Genomic DNA, 17,836 nt, shown 5'->3' with positions numbered 1-17,836 from the left:
TTGCTGCTGAACCGGAGCCGTGAATTTCTCCCCAAATTTGTAGGAGAAACTTAGGGTCCCCTTGGACTTGCCGCTCGGCAAACGGACGTTGTAGGTGACGAGGTTCTCCGACTTCTCGTCGCCGTAATTGTCGAGCAATTCCTTGATCGGGACGTGGACCTCGCCGATCTCCTTGTCGCCGAAACTGCGGTCGGAGACGAGCTTGATCTTGAGGGTGAGCTGGTTCTGCTTGGCGGCGGCGTCGGGGACGGTGAACTTTATGGTGTAGTTCCACCTAGGGTTTGGGCCGGAGTCCTTATCGACGTGGGTCTTCTGCTTGGATTTTGAGAAGGAGTCGCCGGAGATCGAAACGACGGCGTAGACGTCCATCTTGGAGAGGAAATTGACGTCCTTCAGGTCCGTCGCCGAGATTAAGGTTATGTCCAGAGGTCTGCACTCCATAGCTATGAGAAGAAGATCTTCTATGGGAAGGAAGGAACGAATTTGAGAATCTAATCTAAGTGTAAAGAGAGCTTTTTTTGTTTGGAGGGAAGGAAACTGAAATTTGGGGGAGAAAAGAACGGGTCTGGGAATTTAAAGTGAGGGAAAATGGGTAGGAAGGAAAATACATAGAAAGTGAAACCGACTCGGGAAAATAAAGGCTCTCTGGCTTTTTCTGGGATTCCCTAGAATAGCTCCTTAGGCGCGTCAGTTTGTTATTATTTGTTCCTTTTTCTTAGGACTCTATATGTTTATTAGATTAGATATGACATTTTTTTTTTAAAAATGGTTTTCTTTTTTGTTTCTTCTAAAATAATTTTTTGTCAAAAATTTGACGGCAAATATTTTTTAATTTTATTAAATCGTGGATATTCGTATATTTATGGGAAAAAGACGCGTACAAGGCGCGTGGTAATCGCTTGTGCTTTAAGGACGAAGGAATAAAATAAAGTGGGGGTTTATCCGGTAAACAGTCACATTGAACAATGCAAAATGAAAGCACGTTTGCAACCTCCACACGTGTGTAGGTAGGCATAAATGATATCGATTTTACTTGTAAATGTCAAAGTTGTAAGCATGTCGTTTTCTTCTAAATTCTTGATTCTTCCGTCATTACTTTATGTAGTCGGGCGGAAATAAACTTAACGAGAAACTTGGAGGTGATTTTGTTACAAGTAAACTACCCTTTATTTTTCTCATAAAAAAGAAGGAAAAAACAAACTTTGACTTCTTCTAATGTGAGTCACACATTCGGGGTGAAAAACAAAGAATATAAAGCTTTATTTTGAAAGGGGTGAAAAAAGGACAAGAATCAGCGGTCGTTAGAGTTCTTATCCTTGGGGTGTATTTCAATTTTAATTTATCATGCATTCGTGCTTTATGTAAGACAATCCAAGACCCTTTTTCCGGGTGTAAATAGATTTTCTAAATACAGAAAAGAAAAATATTCTTTGGAGCGAAAAGCATACCAAAGGAATAAAATCTTCCTTTAGTGCCGGCTTCAACAGATGGGGCGTTTATGTGGTCATTAGCAATGCCCCGCGAGACCGAATATCACAAATACGGCCACCATAGGGGCAAAACAAAACGTGTAAACGTGCCTATGAGTAATTTCAATTCACGAAGCTCAAAACAGAACTGGAGTGAGCAATGCATAACCGCAGGCCCACAGAATAGAAAGTAAAAAAAAAAAAACCAACCAAGATGCATAACATCGCTATGGCACCATATGATATCAGATTACATAGTTAAAGTATCCACAGCCAAACATCTTTTCAGCCCAAAACCATGCTTAAAAATTGGCCTCTCTATCTCGATCCTTCAGCAGCTCTTGACCCGGGAATTAGACCCCACTTCCACGTCTTTTCCCTCAATAATTGTGGAGTGCTCATATGATTTTCGCCCTTTTTAGTGTCACGCAAATATTACTCCACTTCTACACAAGCCTTGGTAGATGTATTTTTCTTTTTTGCCGAGATTGCTTTCCTTTTTACTGTTTTTTTGTTTAATCAAAGAGGATGATAAGGCACGTAGCCCAACAAACTCGTGACATTGGTCACAACATCGTTACACCTCGTCAAGAGGCTTAGCATCTGCTGGGAAATATCAACAGTGGGCGGTGCAATGGATGTTGTGTTTCTGGGAGGTGCTATCATTTCAAGATGATGTAAATTGTTAAGTGGGGTTTTTGCTAATTGAGGGGTTGGAAGAATAGGTGGGGATTGAGAAATGACCTTTTGAAAGTTTCTAACACTAAAATCCATTGCAACAGAAGTAGAAGTAGAAGATGAATTGGAAGAGGAAGGTGCACCACCATCTGGAAAACTAGCACTGTTGTTGCTGGAGTTATTTCTATTACCAGCCATCAATGACTGCTCAACCCTACTACTACTGTCTTCCCCATCCAACATGAACTTTACACGTGGGGTACCTCTACTGTTACCACTGCCTCCACCTACGCCAGTTCCCTGCTGCCCCGACTCATCGGTAGCTGCCTTCTTCAGGCAGGACTTGAGCTGGACGGCAGCCTGCGGAAGAGGCTGCTTTGTAGTGATTGATGACGGTCGTTGAAGAACAGCAGTGTCCTTGGTCCGTGTGGTGTCGAGGGAAATGTCATCTCCTTGGCCCTTCCCAGATTCAGGAGCTTCAGTCGCAGGAGCTTCAACTTCCCTAGTGTAGCACCTCATGCCTGGTGTGCCAAATAAAGAATTGTTCGCCGCTGCAAATCTACAAGCTGCTTGAGCATCTGACTTGTGCAGGAACACAACTCGGCACGTTGATGACTTCCAGAATACGCGTAGACCCGACTGATCCATAGGCCCAAAACGTGCAAATCTTGCCTTAAGTTCGGCTGGGGATGGTAGAGATGTCTTGGGAGGGAATTTCATCACCAGCATAGTGGGTTCAACTGCCCTAGCAGTATGCTCTGCTTTCTTGATGGAAACATGCTTGATTTTTCGGCCAGATGGAACTGCTGCTTCCCTTGCCTCCCCACGTGGCTCTTCAGAAGTTTTCTGGGCAGCCTTCTTTTCTGCTGCCAAAGATCTTATATCGCTCATTTTCTTGGACTTCTTGGCTGCAATCTCTTCTTGACGATCAGATGGAGCCCGTTTACGTCCAGCTATAGTTGGATCATCAGCTCTAAATGAGGGTTTCGCTGGTTTTGAGGATGGCAAATCTCTAACATGCTCAGAGGAGTTCTTTGTGGGGCGAGCTTCAATAGATTCAGCCTCTGATGGTGGTGAAAGAACCAAGCTTTTCTGGTAAACAAGAGACCGGAATCGCAAAAAAAACTTCTGTACAATTGCAGGGCTGTTTCTTTCTGCATCGTGAAAAGGATCAAGAGCAAGAGCTTGCAAATCACTCAAAAGTTGTGGAAGTTCAAGTTCAACATTTCCAATATCAACAGATGTTCCAACAGAATCTGAGAAATTGATACTAGAAGCAACGTTTTTCTTAGGTTTTTCAACCTTTAGTTCTTCTTTGGGAGCCAAACCAACAAGGGTTGATCTTCCCACTAATTTTTCCCCAGAGGGACCAACTTTTTTGGAAACTAAATTCTTCTGTGGATCTCTGAAGCTTGTTTCTGAACCTAATTGTTTCTTTTTCTTCTTCTTTCCCTCCACTGAGTTCTCAGGGGCTAATTCTTCCAACGGCCGTTTAGCTTTTGACTTTTTCACTCCACCAGCAGTACTCTTTCCACTCAAACGATTTGCATCAGTTGGTGAAGGACCAACATGGCCATCCCGAACTTCATCCATTCCATGGCTTTCTTCCACTCTCACTGTGGAATTCAACTGAGGTTGTTGAAACTGTTCATCTGATCTGGATATTTTGGCTTTCTCGTCAGGTTTAAACTCAGCCAAGCCTTCACCATCCTGTTTAGGAGATTGTGATGCACCATCTCTTACACAGGGCAGAGTTCCATTCCCTAACAAATCATTAGAGCCAACAACTCCTCTGTCTGACGCAGACCCTGATCCCTGTTTCACTTCCTCAAGAGGTCCCTTCCCCTCATCAAGAGATGGCTTTGTGTCCTCGGTAACATGTTGGGTGGCAAGAGAACTGCTTCCTAATGTTAGATCTGCGCTTATGGGTCCTCTGCCATGAGAACCTGAATCTGCTCCGCTAATGCTAATAAGCCCAGTCTGTTCATGTTTCCCTGAAATCTGAGCCTTTACAGGAACAGCTGGAGCTCTCTTCTGCAACACATAATCCTCATCCCCAGCTGCTACTGATCCATCCACACAAGCCGATGAGGCAGACGAACTTGCTTGCCCTTGGCTAATTTGATGGGCTTTTAAGTTACTCGATTCGTCTCTACGCTTGAAAAGGTACCTGTCTTTTTTGGAATTCTCCTTAGCTTTCGTATGTTTACTGGCACTTGTACCACCACCCAGAGTTTCCGCAATCACCAATGGACCACTCAAAGGAGCTGTGCAGGATGCAAACACATCAATCAGAACCAAGAAACAGAATGCAAGTTTACTAGATATTATAATCAGACAAAAGGAAAAGGGGTGTAATATTTCTCTTTGACAAACAAAATCAGAAAACACGGGAGAGAGGTCTGGGGTGGTGAAATGCCAAAACTTATGTCTTGCAAACCAAATTAATAAAACGAGAGATATACAAAATGTGTTGTAACTAGAAGCTGACGTCTAGACTAGCAAATTAAAACACACACACACACACACACACACACATATATGGGCTAGAGAGAGGGAGGGCCTAGACAAATTAATTATGTTAAAATTTAAGGGATACTCGACCAACAAAATGGACTGGACAAATAAACTGCTTGAAGACTAAGAAAATAATAGCTACTTATGCTTTGCGTGTATGTATGGTGCAATGCGTCAACAAACCTAGATAGAGATTCAGAGTAATACCATAAGTCTTCACATATGAGGTCCAACATAGCATATGTCTCATAATTAGATTAACACAAGGTTTCCCAGATCCCAGTTTTTATCCCAAATGCAGGAAATGGACAGACAGACGCACATCCACCATTACATTCTGCCCACCCACCTCATTTATAGCATTGACCAATATAGAGATGCAATTTTACCCATTTTGAGTTTCCTCTATTTTGGCCCAAATGCTTGCACATATGATACAGATTTCCTACCATGTTAACTATTAAAAGAGCTTCTTCTTAACCTGAATAGCTATCTTAATGAGTCCTATTCTTCTTATTTTGGCCCAAATGCATCACACGCACATACAATACAAATTTCCTAAGCATGTTAACCATCAAAAGAACTTTTCGTTAACCTAAATGTCTATAATTTAATCACTTCCATTCTCCTCCACAGAAAACATTGACTGATAACATATCGTTGCAATAAAAATTATCATAACAGAAATTCAAAACCTGAAACAAATGCAAAGTAACAAGCACCATCCTAAGTTAGCAAGCAAGACTATTAAAAAACTAATGAATGAATATAGCAATGTGAAGATTTGACTTTTGTAAACATGAATTTCCAAACAAGCAAAATCTAAACATTTTTCTACCAAAAAAACAAAAAAACGAACCTAGTGGCACGAATAATCACCACGTTTGCAGATTTTTCAAAGTGAAAAAGTATAAATAGCTTTCAGAAAACGCTAGTATTACCACAACAACTACTAAGATGAATAATTAACAAATCAAGGTAATGTGCAAAGCCTAACTCAAAACCAAGTTAATTAGTACCCAGAGGTGGCTGTTTAACAGGTTTAACAGGCTGGTCCGGTGAGTTAACTGGATCGCGCCGAGGGCGTCCTGGCTGCGCACCAAACGCCTGTGCATACGTCTCATCATATTCTTCAAACACGGTCTTCCTATAAGCGGACACCGTGGCCTTATTCTTATCAAAACTCACATCCTTCTCATCACCAAGGCAGGGAGACAATGCCAATTGCTTAATGAAAGACACGGCTTCGGCTGGCTTAAAACTATCCCTAGCCTTTTGAATTTGCGCCGCGGAATAGACTGCCCGTGGCTCATAATCAGGCACATCAACTACGAAATATCCTTGAACATTCGTCCCACGAAAGTTGTACGGATTCCTGCATTTACACGACAACCCAAGACTGGCCCTCCTACTCACCTCATCAACGGCCTCTTCCACGGCCTTCATGAAATTCCGCGAAGTCGTTTGCCGCGACTTCTCCGCAAAATTGGCTTCAAAAGGGACGAGCTCGGCGGGGTCAAACCATCCGTAGCTACTGTCACCAAAGAAAGCCACCAATACATGACCTTCTCTCCTGGTTCGCCGCACCTGAGGAGACGCAAATGCGTCGTTGAATATGTGGCCCGGCCACCATGGATGAGACTTCACCTTTCCCCAGACCATGTCGCCGACTTCAAACCCATAGCGCAACGCCCTACAGGTCGCTATTTGGCCGCTTTCCTCATTCGCCACAAAATCATCGAACTCGGACAACAAAGAATTGTACTGAGAACCACTACGTTTCTGCGCCTCTTTTCGATCATACTCCTCGCTTTCTTCTTCATTTTGAGCTTCTTCGCCTCCGTTGGCGCTCGAGTTTTCTTCATTAACCTCCGATTCTTTCAATTCCATTTCCTTGTAAGCTTCTCCACCATCACTCTCCTTAGATACCTCAAGCTTAACCCTAACCTCCTCCTTCTCTAATCCTCCCCTCTCCGGAACCCTAGGACCAGCCGCGGCGTCTTGAGCTCCCGGATCAAGCTCCATTTCCGAAACCCTAGCTTCTTCGGACACCCTCGAATTCGAACACCTCTCGTCGTTAGAGCCATCGACGCCGCCGCCGCCCCCTTCTGAGATCCTTCCCTTTAAATCTTCATGCTCATCAATGGCATCTGATTTTCTATCGAGTTCGCAATCGCTGTTCATCGAAGGAGATGCCAGTATAATCCTGCGAAAACCCTAGAGAAATGGAGTTTCGGGGTCCGAATGACAAGGCATATCTATTCACTGCCACAAAGAGAAAAGGAATTAACAGTAGAAGCTATTCCAGGAAGTGCAAGGACGCGTGTGATCTTGAGATGTTTAATCAAAACCCTGGAGAGAGAGCGAGTGTGTGTTTGGATGACGGGAAAATCTGGAGATTTTTGTACCGTGTTTAGAATTAGAATTGTTTTTGGCCCATTTAGTTCGCTGACTCGAATTTTTAATTTGAATTGATATGTAAATTTATATGAGAGCTTTTTACTGTAGTAAAAAAATTAGATGTGATTATTTGTAAGAGCTTTTTACTGTAAAAAAACTTAAATTTTAAACTCGAATCAGCGAAATAAACAGATAATTTATTTTTCACATTTTTTAAGAAAAACAAATAAAAGACACAATTAAAAATAAAAAATGAAAATAAAAAAGATTTTTTAATTTAGTAAAAAATATGAGAGAAGTAAAAAACATTTTTTTACTCATTTTAAGTCGTGTTTAGAATTAATCTCATTTTTATTTTTTACGTTTTTTGAGAAAGAAAAATAAAAACGTTTTTAAAACGGCGTTTGGCGCAATAAAAATAAAAAACAGAAATAAAAATAATTTTTTAGTTTAGTGTAAAATAAGAAAGAAATGAAAAAATGACTTTTAGTCGTTTTTTACTTTTTGTTTTCATTTTCTCCTCTCTAGAGTAGAGAGAGAGACATTAATAGGATTTTTTATACTGAAAATAATATCTTAATAAAACTACTAAACACATTTTCAAAAATAATTTATATTTGAGATTGAAAACGTTTTTATTTTCATTTTCATACAAAAAACAAAATTATTTTAGAACGAGTTCCAAATGCGCCCATAATTTTTTGTTTTCATTTTCTCCTCTCTCTAGCAAAGAGAGACATTAATGAGTTTTTTATATTGAAAATAATCTCTTGATAAAACTACCAAACACATTTTTAAAAAATGATTTTTGTCTCAGATTGAAAACATTTTCATTTCTATTTTCATAAAAAAAAACAATAAAAGCATTTTGAAACGAATTCTAAACGCACGCATGAATTTATTAGGTTTCACACATTTTTGGTTTTTTTTTTTTTGGTATTCTGTACATTTGTCCTTATATACTTATAATTTTAGTACTTTATCCCTCAAACTTACAAAACAATTGCATAATGGCCCATTCAGTCAATTTTGCTCTTTTTTTTTTATCTAATTTAAGAGATTGATAGATAGATAATTGAGATATTTGTGTTACATTTTATTTAGGATGTTACAATTTTCTCTTGAAATTTATTTTTTCAATACTAATTTAATACAATCATCATAAAAATAAGTTTACAATTATTTTATAGTTAAAAGACATTATCAAAATTAAAAGTTCAAAAGACAAATTGCCAAACTCTTGTAAGTTTACGTGATAAATGTACAAATAACCCATTTTTTAATATTTTTTCCGCTCATTTTTTGGGTTTTCTTACTTTTTTTTTCTTTTTTTCCTCGAATGGGAGTCTTGGGGATTTAAAAAGGAAACATTATTGCGATGCCATAAAATTACCACATGTAAGCGCGATTTTAAGAAACCTTACACGATCAAGGCCCCCATTACTTACGAGAATGGGCCACATCCTGTGGGCCGCCTGTAGGACGGGGCCTACCCGGATGAGCAATGGGGTCGTGGCACTAGCTCATTGGGATAAATAGTACCACTTCGCAGTTCTATATGACAAGAGTTCATAATATCTAGTTTTGAGGTTAATTTGACCGTGGGTTATCTATGTTTATCTGAAAAAAATATAAACGTTAAATAATGTTAACAACTTTTTTATTCCTAACCAAAAAGGAAAGGGTTTTTAGCAACATTGCTCCCTGAAATTGTAGTGTTGTAACAAATTATCCTCAAATTTTTTTATTTTAACAATTAATTCCTACAACTTATTTAACTATCGCAATTTGTCCCATTTCACGTTAAAATTAAGATTTAGAATTATAATTCTAATTCTGCATCTATCAAAATGCGCCCTTATAAATTTAGTAAAGGAATGAGACGTTTGGTTCATGGATTAGAATCATGAGATTAGAACCATTTTTGATTTACGTGTATTTTTTGTGAGAGAAAATACTGTAGCGAACTACGAACCATAATTCAAATCGGGGTACGAATCTCCCAACCAAACAACTCAGAAATCTTCTTTCCTAGAAAATTAATCATGAAGATAACAGTCAGAGTCAGTGCAGGTACAAATCTTGATGGAGTACCAAGGGATCGCAGGACTTTTTAAAAATATATATATATAATTAATAAACTCAATATATGACCATAAATTCTAATAAGTTTGATTCCTATTTGTTTCAAACTGAGTTGTCATTAAATTATTATTATTATATTTATTTGCTGGAAGATAATTAAGATATTTTTTAATTTAGCAAAAAGCGCCCGCGTGATACTGTTCAAATTAATCCTAGTACTTCTAATACCCTTCCACAAACATTTCCAGAGTTCTGCTAAAACTCGGAAACCAAATTCTAGCTCAAACTCTTTGATCTCCTCCTTTTTATACCCTCATAAGTCATAAACTTATCATAACTTTGCGTTAATTCCTAAATAGTCATAATTACTACTTCCTGATCACTTTCTCTAAACTCTCACGGTCTCACCATATCATCCTGGTGAATTACCGATCCTTGGAAACCACCATAAGTGATAGTTGGTCAGGGTTGGCCCTCAATGCCAACCGAATTCAAGAGTCGATGGAAGGATGGGCTGTAACGGAAACCCGATAGGAGACCAGAAAGGAAGCCCATTGGGAGGAAGGAGGCCAAGCCTAAGACCCAAGCCCGCAAGCTGAAACGACAAAGGCAGGGCTGCGTTTTGAGGGATAGCTGAATAATGAAGCTACGGAGGATGAGAAGGTTCCAGAGGGAGAGTCAGTTCCTGCGCGTGAGACCAGGGTGCGACGAAGACCTAGGTGGCTTAACGGTTTCGAGCTCAATGGAGGTCACTGAGGCAGCGCGAGGATCGAGGGACAACCAAGTTGTTATTCCGTTATTTTTCTTTCTTCCATTCTGTTTTATTTTGGCTGATTACTGGGTAGGGAAAATATATAAGGGAAATTCTTATATTTGGGGATAATGGATGTTCAGAAATGATTTGCTTGTAAGGGAAATTGGCACTGTCTCAAAGAGTGCTTATTTAGTAAAATTACCTATTTCACAGTATCAATTAGTGCTTTCATTGCTCAATGAGGAACGAGGACGTTACGGCGGCCATGGTAGCCATGGAAACCAGCTTCAAGCAACACTCCGACACCCAGCTCGCCAAATTCACTTCCCTCTTGGAGCAGTTCATGACCAACACTGAAACTCGTCTAAACCAACTTACCATCGCGACCAAGGGCAATCTGCCGGACGGCACAGTTGAAGAGACCCACAGCAACCCCAACTACGGCGTTCGGGGGGACTCAGATCCACGACGCCTCAATTTACACTCCATTTTGAGGACCCTGCGCGTTGACGTTCTGAGATTTGATGGTAGTAACGTTGACGATTGGATCTACAAGACCAAAAAGTTTTTTATGCTCAACCGCGTGGAACCGGACATGCGATTGGCCATCGTGTCTTTCCATTTGGATGGGGAACCTTCCACCTGGTTTCAATGGATGGAGAAGAGCGGCCTGCTAACAACCTGAGAAATTTTTTTACCCGAGCTCCGCAAGCGCTTTGGGGCGTCCATCTATGATGACCCATTAGGTCGCATTTCCAAATTGGTCCAGAGGGGAACGGTGTCTCAGTTCAGAGCCGAGTTCGAGGAACTCATGACTCGTATCTCAGGTGTTTCGGAACCCTTATTTCTCAATTTTTTCATTTGGGGCCTCAAAACGGATATTCGTCGGGAATTGTTGATTGCTCGGCCTTTGTCTTTGACAGAGGCAATGGCTATGGCTCAGCTATTTGAGGAACGGATCGATGACTTGATCCATAAGCAACGAAAGGACGGAGGACGCAATTACGAAGGACCATCACACCGTTCCGGGCCAGGGCCGATACAGGCGAACCCACGAACTGTGGTCTCAAGTCCATCTGCCGGTGTCCCACCCCAGCGAGGGGGTTTTACGTCTGCCGGGGGTTCTCGCCTTCCCGTGAAGCGCATGTCACTGGAGGAACTACGAGAGAAGAGGGAGAAGGGGCTCTGTTTTAGCTGTGATGAGAAATATCACGTTAACCATCGCTGTAAGAACCGCATTTTGCTTATGGTTGGTGCTGAGGAGGATGACAGTATGCTTGACAAGGTGGAGGTCATCACTGAGAGTATTCCAGACGATGAGGGACCTGAAGTAAGTCTTAATACTTTCTCTAATTCTACAAATCCTCATATTTTTTGTATTATGGCGAACCACGGTTTAGAGAAGTTAGAGGTCCTCGTGGACACAGGAAGCAACAATAACTTTATTCAGGAATCATTGGTGGAAAAATTGGGGATTCAATGGGAGCTAGCTAGGCGGTTTCGGGTTTATATGGGCAATGGGCAATACTTGACATGGGACAAGAGGTGTTTGGGGGTTCCGTTAGAGATGCAAGGACATTGTTTTGAGGTGGATTTATTTGTTTTGCCAATATGGGGCTAGATGTGGTTTTGGGAATGCAGTGGCTCTGTACCCTCGGGCCTTGCTTGCATGACCACAACAAGTTGACAATGGAATTTGAATCGGGGGGGTCAACAAGTTAAGCTAGGGGGAAGCACTTCGAGTACAGCCCAGTCGGTTACCTATTCCTAGCTCAATTCTTTGGTTCATGGGGGCCATGTTAGGAGAATTTTCGCTTTAACACCCACTGGGCAGATGGATCACTGTTGCAAATAATTTGACTATGCTTGCAAGTGCACAAGTCGTACAAGTAATAAAGTGGTCCGAAGACCGATATCGTCCCACGAGGATTGACGTTAAGAATGTAAACTAACTATTGTGAATATCATATCTTAATTAACTTTATCTAAGCGATCAAATTTGGATGTGATGAACTCAAAGAAAAACTAAAATAAAGGAAAACTAAATCAAAAGGAAAGATGGTAGTAATTAATAACACGTGTTGAAATTAAAACGGAAAATCAATATAATGAAAATGCTAGGGTCTTGACTTCACTCTATTGCGATTATGTTTCTCCGTAGTAATGTGCCTAACCTAACTCAACGTTCTCAAGAATCTAGAGTGTTGTGTATCCTTATACCCTCTCTCAAGTGCCGCATAAAGAATGTGTAGGTGATATCAAGCCTATATCTCTAAACAATATATCCCTACCTTCACTAAGTTTCACTCTAGAAACAATTCCTAGAATTTCACTTCTCAATTTCACAACCTAAAATTGTTTCGGTTACCTAGGCAATGTTTATCTCTCGATCTCACACCAACCTAAGTTGTTCTATCCGTTTCTTGATTGCTTGAACGTTCCCCTCTCGAGTATTAATCCTCACAATAAAAAATGCCCAATTCAAAATCTCATAAAGCATAGCAATATGTAAATCATAGATTTAGCAGCAATAATTCAAAATATAACACGAAAGACATGAAGAGCTTTAATTAAATGCACATTAAAACGTCGAAACAATAATCACAAATTGAGATTCATCTAAACCCTAACAAATAAGAAAATTAGCCACACATCATGTGGCTCAACGTCTCAAAACAATATTCAAAATCTAGAGAAATACAAGAAGAACGAGAAGAAAGAACGCTTGGAATTCTTGAAGAACTACTCCAATCTCCAATCCTCTCCGATTCAGTTTTTCTCTTTTTGAAAACCCTTTTTCTCCTCTTTTCTGCAGTTTTTAGTCTCCCCTTTTATATCCCACGTTCTGCACGCCTCCCAAGAAGCCAATCACTTTTCATAAAAATCTCCCCTCCCCTCTAGGGCAAAAACGCGTGTTTTTAATAAAATCGGGAGGCGACATATCGCCTCGAAACAGGCGACATATCGCATCTGTCGTTGTTATCTGTGGCAGGCGGCAGATCAGGCGACATATCACCTATAAGTGGCGACATATCGCTTGGATATGGCGACATATCGCCTGTAAGGAAGCGACATGTCGCAGCTCTCGCTGTCTCTTCGTCAATTTTTGCTCCTTTTTAAGCCGCATCGCCATCTGAAGGCGACGTATTGCCTCATTCTCTGTCTTTTTGATCCAAGATGCCTCAAAACTTAGCGATTTCATCAATTACTGCACACTTAAGGGAAAATCATCAAATCCACATAAAACCTTGAGGAAAATCACACCGAAACTAGCTAAAGGAGTAACGAATGAGTGCATAAATTACGCACTCATCAATCACCAGGAGCTATTAGTCAGTGACAGAATAGATAAATTAGATGAGGAGCTTCCGGACGTGGGGAAGGGGATTATCACCCAGTTTCGTCGAGTGTTTGAGGAACCTAAGCAATTGCCCCTTTTCCGTTCGGTGGACCACCGGATTCATTTACAGCCAGGGACAGCCCCTATCAACGTGAGGCCCTACCGATACCCCTACTTTCAAAAGGACGTCATCGAACAGCTTGTGCAGGAAATGCTTGAAGGTGGAACCATCCGACATAGCAACAGTCCTTACTCCTCCCCGGTCCTATTGGTCAAGAAAAAAGACGGCTCGTGGAGGTTCTATGTGGACTATCGGGCACTAAATTCCATCACCATGAAGGATCGGTTTCCCATCCCCACTATCGATGAACTTTTGGATGAACTTGGGGGGGCAGCGGTGTTCATCAAGTTGGATTTGCGTGCTGGCTATCACCAAATAAGGATGGACACGAGGTACATACACAAAATTGCCTTTCGAACCATGACGGTCATTACGAGTTCATCGTAACGCCCTTTGGGTTGTCCAATGCCCCGTCGACATTCCAGGCCGCTATGAATAAGATTTTCAAGCCGTTTCTCCGAAGGTTTGTCATTATGTTTTTTGATGATATTTTGATTTATAGCCGAGACCCGAATGAACAAGTGTTGCATTTGGAACAAGTGCTTCAATGTTTGGTAGATAATAGTTTTTTTGTCAAAGGCAGCAAATGTAGTTTTTTCCAAAAAACCATAGAATACCTTGGACATTTGGTGACACAGGAGGGGGTGAGGGCAGACCCGACTAAGTTAGAGGCAATGGCAAGTTGGCCTCAGCCAAAAAACTTGAAGCAGCTAAGGGGATTTCTCGGGTTAACAGGGTACTACCGGAGGTTTGTCTCGCACTATGCCACGCTTGCTGCTCCTTTGATCGAACTACTTAAAAAGGATAACTTCAAATGGAATGATCGTGCCACTGCTGCCTTTGCGAACTTGAAGCAAGCCATGATGGAAACACCGGTACTCTGCCTTCCGGATTTCTCCAAAACATTTGTGGTCGAAACCGATGCGTCCAGCGTTGGTCTTGGGGGCATTCTCATGCAAGACGGGCATCCAATCGCTTACTTTAGCAAAAAGCTGGGGCCGAGAATGATGAAGGCTTCGGCGTACTCTCGGAAACTACGGGCGGTAGTAGAGGCTGTTTCAAAATGGCGCTAGTATCTCTTGGGAAGGGTGTTTGTCATTCGCATGGATCATAAGAGTTTGAAAGAACTCTTAACTCAGGTCATACAAACCCCCGAACATCAGTACTACCTCAGTAAGCTTATGGGCTACCAGTTTTCTATTGAATACAAGGCTAGTTCTGAGAATTCGGCCGCCGATGCTTTGTCACGCCGCCATGAATTCCTGCCCTTGCAATGTTGGCCAGCATTGTCGGCAGGTCAGTACCATTTCTTAGATGACCTGCACCACGAGAACACCACTTGCACGGATTTGTTGGCGCTTCAGTAAAACATAAAAAATGGTGACCTAAACGACTCCCCATTTTCGTGGCGGAATGGAATCGTTTATCATAAGAATCAATTTTTCTTGAGTAAGTTTTCTAAACTCAAGAAAATGATGTTGCGTGAATTTCATGAGTCGCCAACAGGGGGACATGCCGGGGCTGAACGTACGTATGTCCGTCTTAGCGCCACTTTCTTTTAGGAAGGAATGCGAAATGAGGTCAAGGATTTTGTGGACAGGTGCTTAACTTGCCAAACCATTAAGTACTCCACCACTGTCCCTAGTGGCTTACTACAGCCTCTTGAGATACCTGAGCGGGTGTGGGAAGATTTGGCACTTGATTTCATCGTGGGATTACTTAACTCCAGGGGAAACTCCACCATACTTGTTGTCATCGATCGCCTCACCAAGTATGCCCACTTTGGAGCACTACCGGCCACCTATACCGCCACCAAGGTTGCGGAGTTGTTTTGTGGTATGGTGATCAAGTTACATGGGCTGCCTCGTTCTATAGTGTTGGACAGGGACCCGACATTCACAAGCCAATTTTGGAAAAAGTTGTTTGAGATGATGGGCACTCGATTGAAGATGAGTTCGACATACCACCCTCAGACCGATGGACAAACCGAAGTGCTCAACCGTTACTTAGAGCAGTATTTGCGAGCCTTCACAGCGGAACATCCCAAGCAGTGGTCTAGTTTTTTGTGTTGGGTAGAGTACCATTACAATACTAGCCATCAGTTTGCCATCTGCATGTCCCCTTTTCAGGCGGTGTACGGGCAGCTGCCACCAACAATCCCGGCTTACATACGGGGATCTTCTACCCTACATGCGGTTGAGGATACCTTGGCTACTCGAGATGAGCTTCTCCAGCATCTCAAGGCGAATTTACAACAGGCTCAAAATAAGATGCGTCAATTGGCCAACAAAAAGAGAAGAGATGTTTAGTTTCAGATTGGTGACTTGGTGTTGGTCAAGTTACAACCTTACCGTCAGAGTACAGTGGCCAAACGCTTGAACTCAAAGATATGTCGTCGCTATTTCGGTCCATTTCCGGTCATTGGGCATGCAGGGCCTGTCGCTTACACCCTTCAACTCCATCTGGGAGTCGGATTCACCCAACATTTCATGTTTCGCTCCTTAAAGAGTTCAAATGGGACATCTCATCCATTAGTTATCCTCTTCCAGAATTCAGCCACACCAACAGATTGCTACTTGCGCCAGTGACTATCCTAGCTTCTCACCTCCACTCCGAACAGGGTGAATCGAAAAACAGATCCTAGTCCAGTGGTCACATAGCCCTCCAGAGGACGCTACTTGGGAAGAATTCATAGCCTTTTGTCAGCTCTACAACATGCATGACCTTGAGAACAAGGTCATTTTTGAAGCTGCGGGGAGTGATAGTTGGTCAGGGTTGGACATCAATACCAACCGAATTTAAGAGTCGATGGAAGGATGGGCTGTAACGGAAACCCGAGAAGAGACTAGAAAGGAAGCCCATTGGGAGGAAGGAGGCCAAGCCCAAGACCCAAGCTCGCAAGCTGAAACGACAAGGGCAGGGCTGCGTTTTGAGGGAGAGCTGAATAATGAAGCTACGGAGGATGAGAAGGTTCCAGAGGGAGAGTCAATTCTTGCGCGTGAGACCAGGGTGCGACGAAGACCTAGGTGGCTTAACAGTTTTGAGCTCAATGGAGGTCACTGAGGCAACGCGAGGATCGAGGGACAACCAAGTTGTTATTCCGTTATTTTTCTTTCTTCCATTCTGTTTTATTTTGGCTGATCACTGGGTAGGGAAAATATATAAGGGAAATTCTTGTATTTGGGGATAATGGATGTTCAGAAATGATTTACTTGTAAGGGAGATTGGCACTGTCTCAAAGAGTGCTTATTCAGTAAAATTACCTATTCCATGGTATCAATAACAGACTCCAAAGGACATTACACAGACATCGAAACGACGCTATACGCCGACATTTTCGTCGTGACACCCCCAGAAATACTCACGTCCGGAAAGGCCATTATCGCAAAGTGTCATAACTCAAAGTACGAGTGGGAACCGGAGTCCAATCGCAAGTTTAGATTCATTGTAGAGGAGTAGAAAAATCCACCATAACTCGGCGAGATTAAGGTTCTACCTTCGGAGCAGGCGGATGTTCATGATTCACGAGGCCGTCGGGCATCTCAGTGTCCCTCTTAAGCCCCTATGGGACAACGCCGCCGAAAACAACGGCTCTGGCTCTGGCTCGCAGGCTTTTTGAGTTTCTGCTATACATTTGCGGAATAGGATTTGATCATTATTAGCAGCGACGATGACGACGACGAAGACGAGGACAACGATCGACGATGAGAATGAGGACAAGGACGAGGATTCTGATGATTAGGGCATGCAGTTCAGCGACGATGACGACGGCAAAGATGAGGACAATGACGATGAGGACGAGGACGAAGATTCTGATGATTAGGGCATGCAGTTCATGAGTGTATTTCTCTTTAATCATTAATTGAATCATGCTCGTTACCATTAGCTTTGGTTTTGATAACTCTAGGAATTAGAGTTATCTTAGGCATTTTTAAGCTTAAAGTTGGCTAATACAAGGGCAAAGTTGTTTGTTTTTCTGTATTATATGTTTAATTTTTAAATCTTGTGATGTACTCTATTAAGATTTGTATATGTACTATTTTTGAGGTGATTTTAAAGAAAATTGAATTAAAAAGGGTTGAGTTGTGTTCTACGGTGTGTTGGTGTGAAGTGCAAGAATTGTGAAGAAAATGCTGCGGCATTTTGCTAGAGTAAAATTTAGCAGCAGACAGCTTAGTGGATGATATTAGTGCATGACATTGCACGAGAAAAAACTAGAGTATACAAGGATGAGTGTTGTGCACATGTCATTTTCTGCCCAAACCAATCACCAAGTGACACATGCGTCATTTGTTGCCCTAACAAAGAGTACACTCATTTATAGAGAAAAGCAGCCGCAACAAGGAAGAGAGGGGAGAGCACTCTGATGAACAAACTCAAGCCAAGAGAAGGAGAGAAGAAAAGAATGATAAAAAAAAGAAAGAAAAAAAAAAGAAAAAAAAAGAGAAGCAAAGAGAGCTGCTGTTTGAAAG

At 41.9% G+C, this 17,836-nt stretch overlaps 2 protein-coding genes across 2 annotated transcripts in view; both read right to left on the bottom strand.

Moving 5' to 3' along the window:
* LOC21386112 (protein SRC2) overlaps positions 1–515 on the bottom strand; it is a 1,180-nt gene extending 665 nt beyond the window's left edge. The window contains exon 1 of the mRNA XM_024170077.1: positions 5–515. Coding sequence (XP_024025845.1) covers positions 5–441 — 437 coding nt within the window. The 5' untranslated portion in view covers positions 442–515. The remainder of the gene's footprint in view (positions 1–4) is intronic.
* Positions 516–1,413: 898 nt separating this feature from the next.
* On the bottom strand, positions 1,414–7,093 carry LOC21386111. The gene is made up of 2 exons (XM_010105057.2): positions 5,684–7,093; positions 1,414–4,414 (listed from the first exon to the last, which is right to left on the bottom strand). Exons 1-2 carry the CDS (start codon positions 6,846–6,848, stop codon positions 1,989–1,991), a joined length of 3,591 nt encoding a protein of 1,196 aa, XP_010103359.1. The 5' UTR covers positions 6,849–7,093; the 3' UTR covers positions 1,414–1,988.
* Between the last annotated feature and the right edge of the window lie 10,743 nt (positions 7,094–17,836).

The sequence above is a fragment of the Morus notabilis genome, unplaced genomic scaffold, assembly GCF_000414095.1.
Source record: "Morus notabilis unplaced genomic scaffold, ASM41409v2 Scaffold1182, whole genome shotgun sequence".
In the NCBI taxonomy this organism is placed as follows: domain Eukaryota; kingdom Viridiplantae; phylum Streptophyta; class Magnoliopsida; order Rosales; family Moraceae; genus Morus; species Morus notabilis.
The sequence above is the reverse complement of the archived record's forward strand: the minus strand, read 5'-3'. Positions and strand labels throughout refer to the sequence as shown.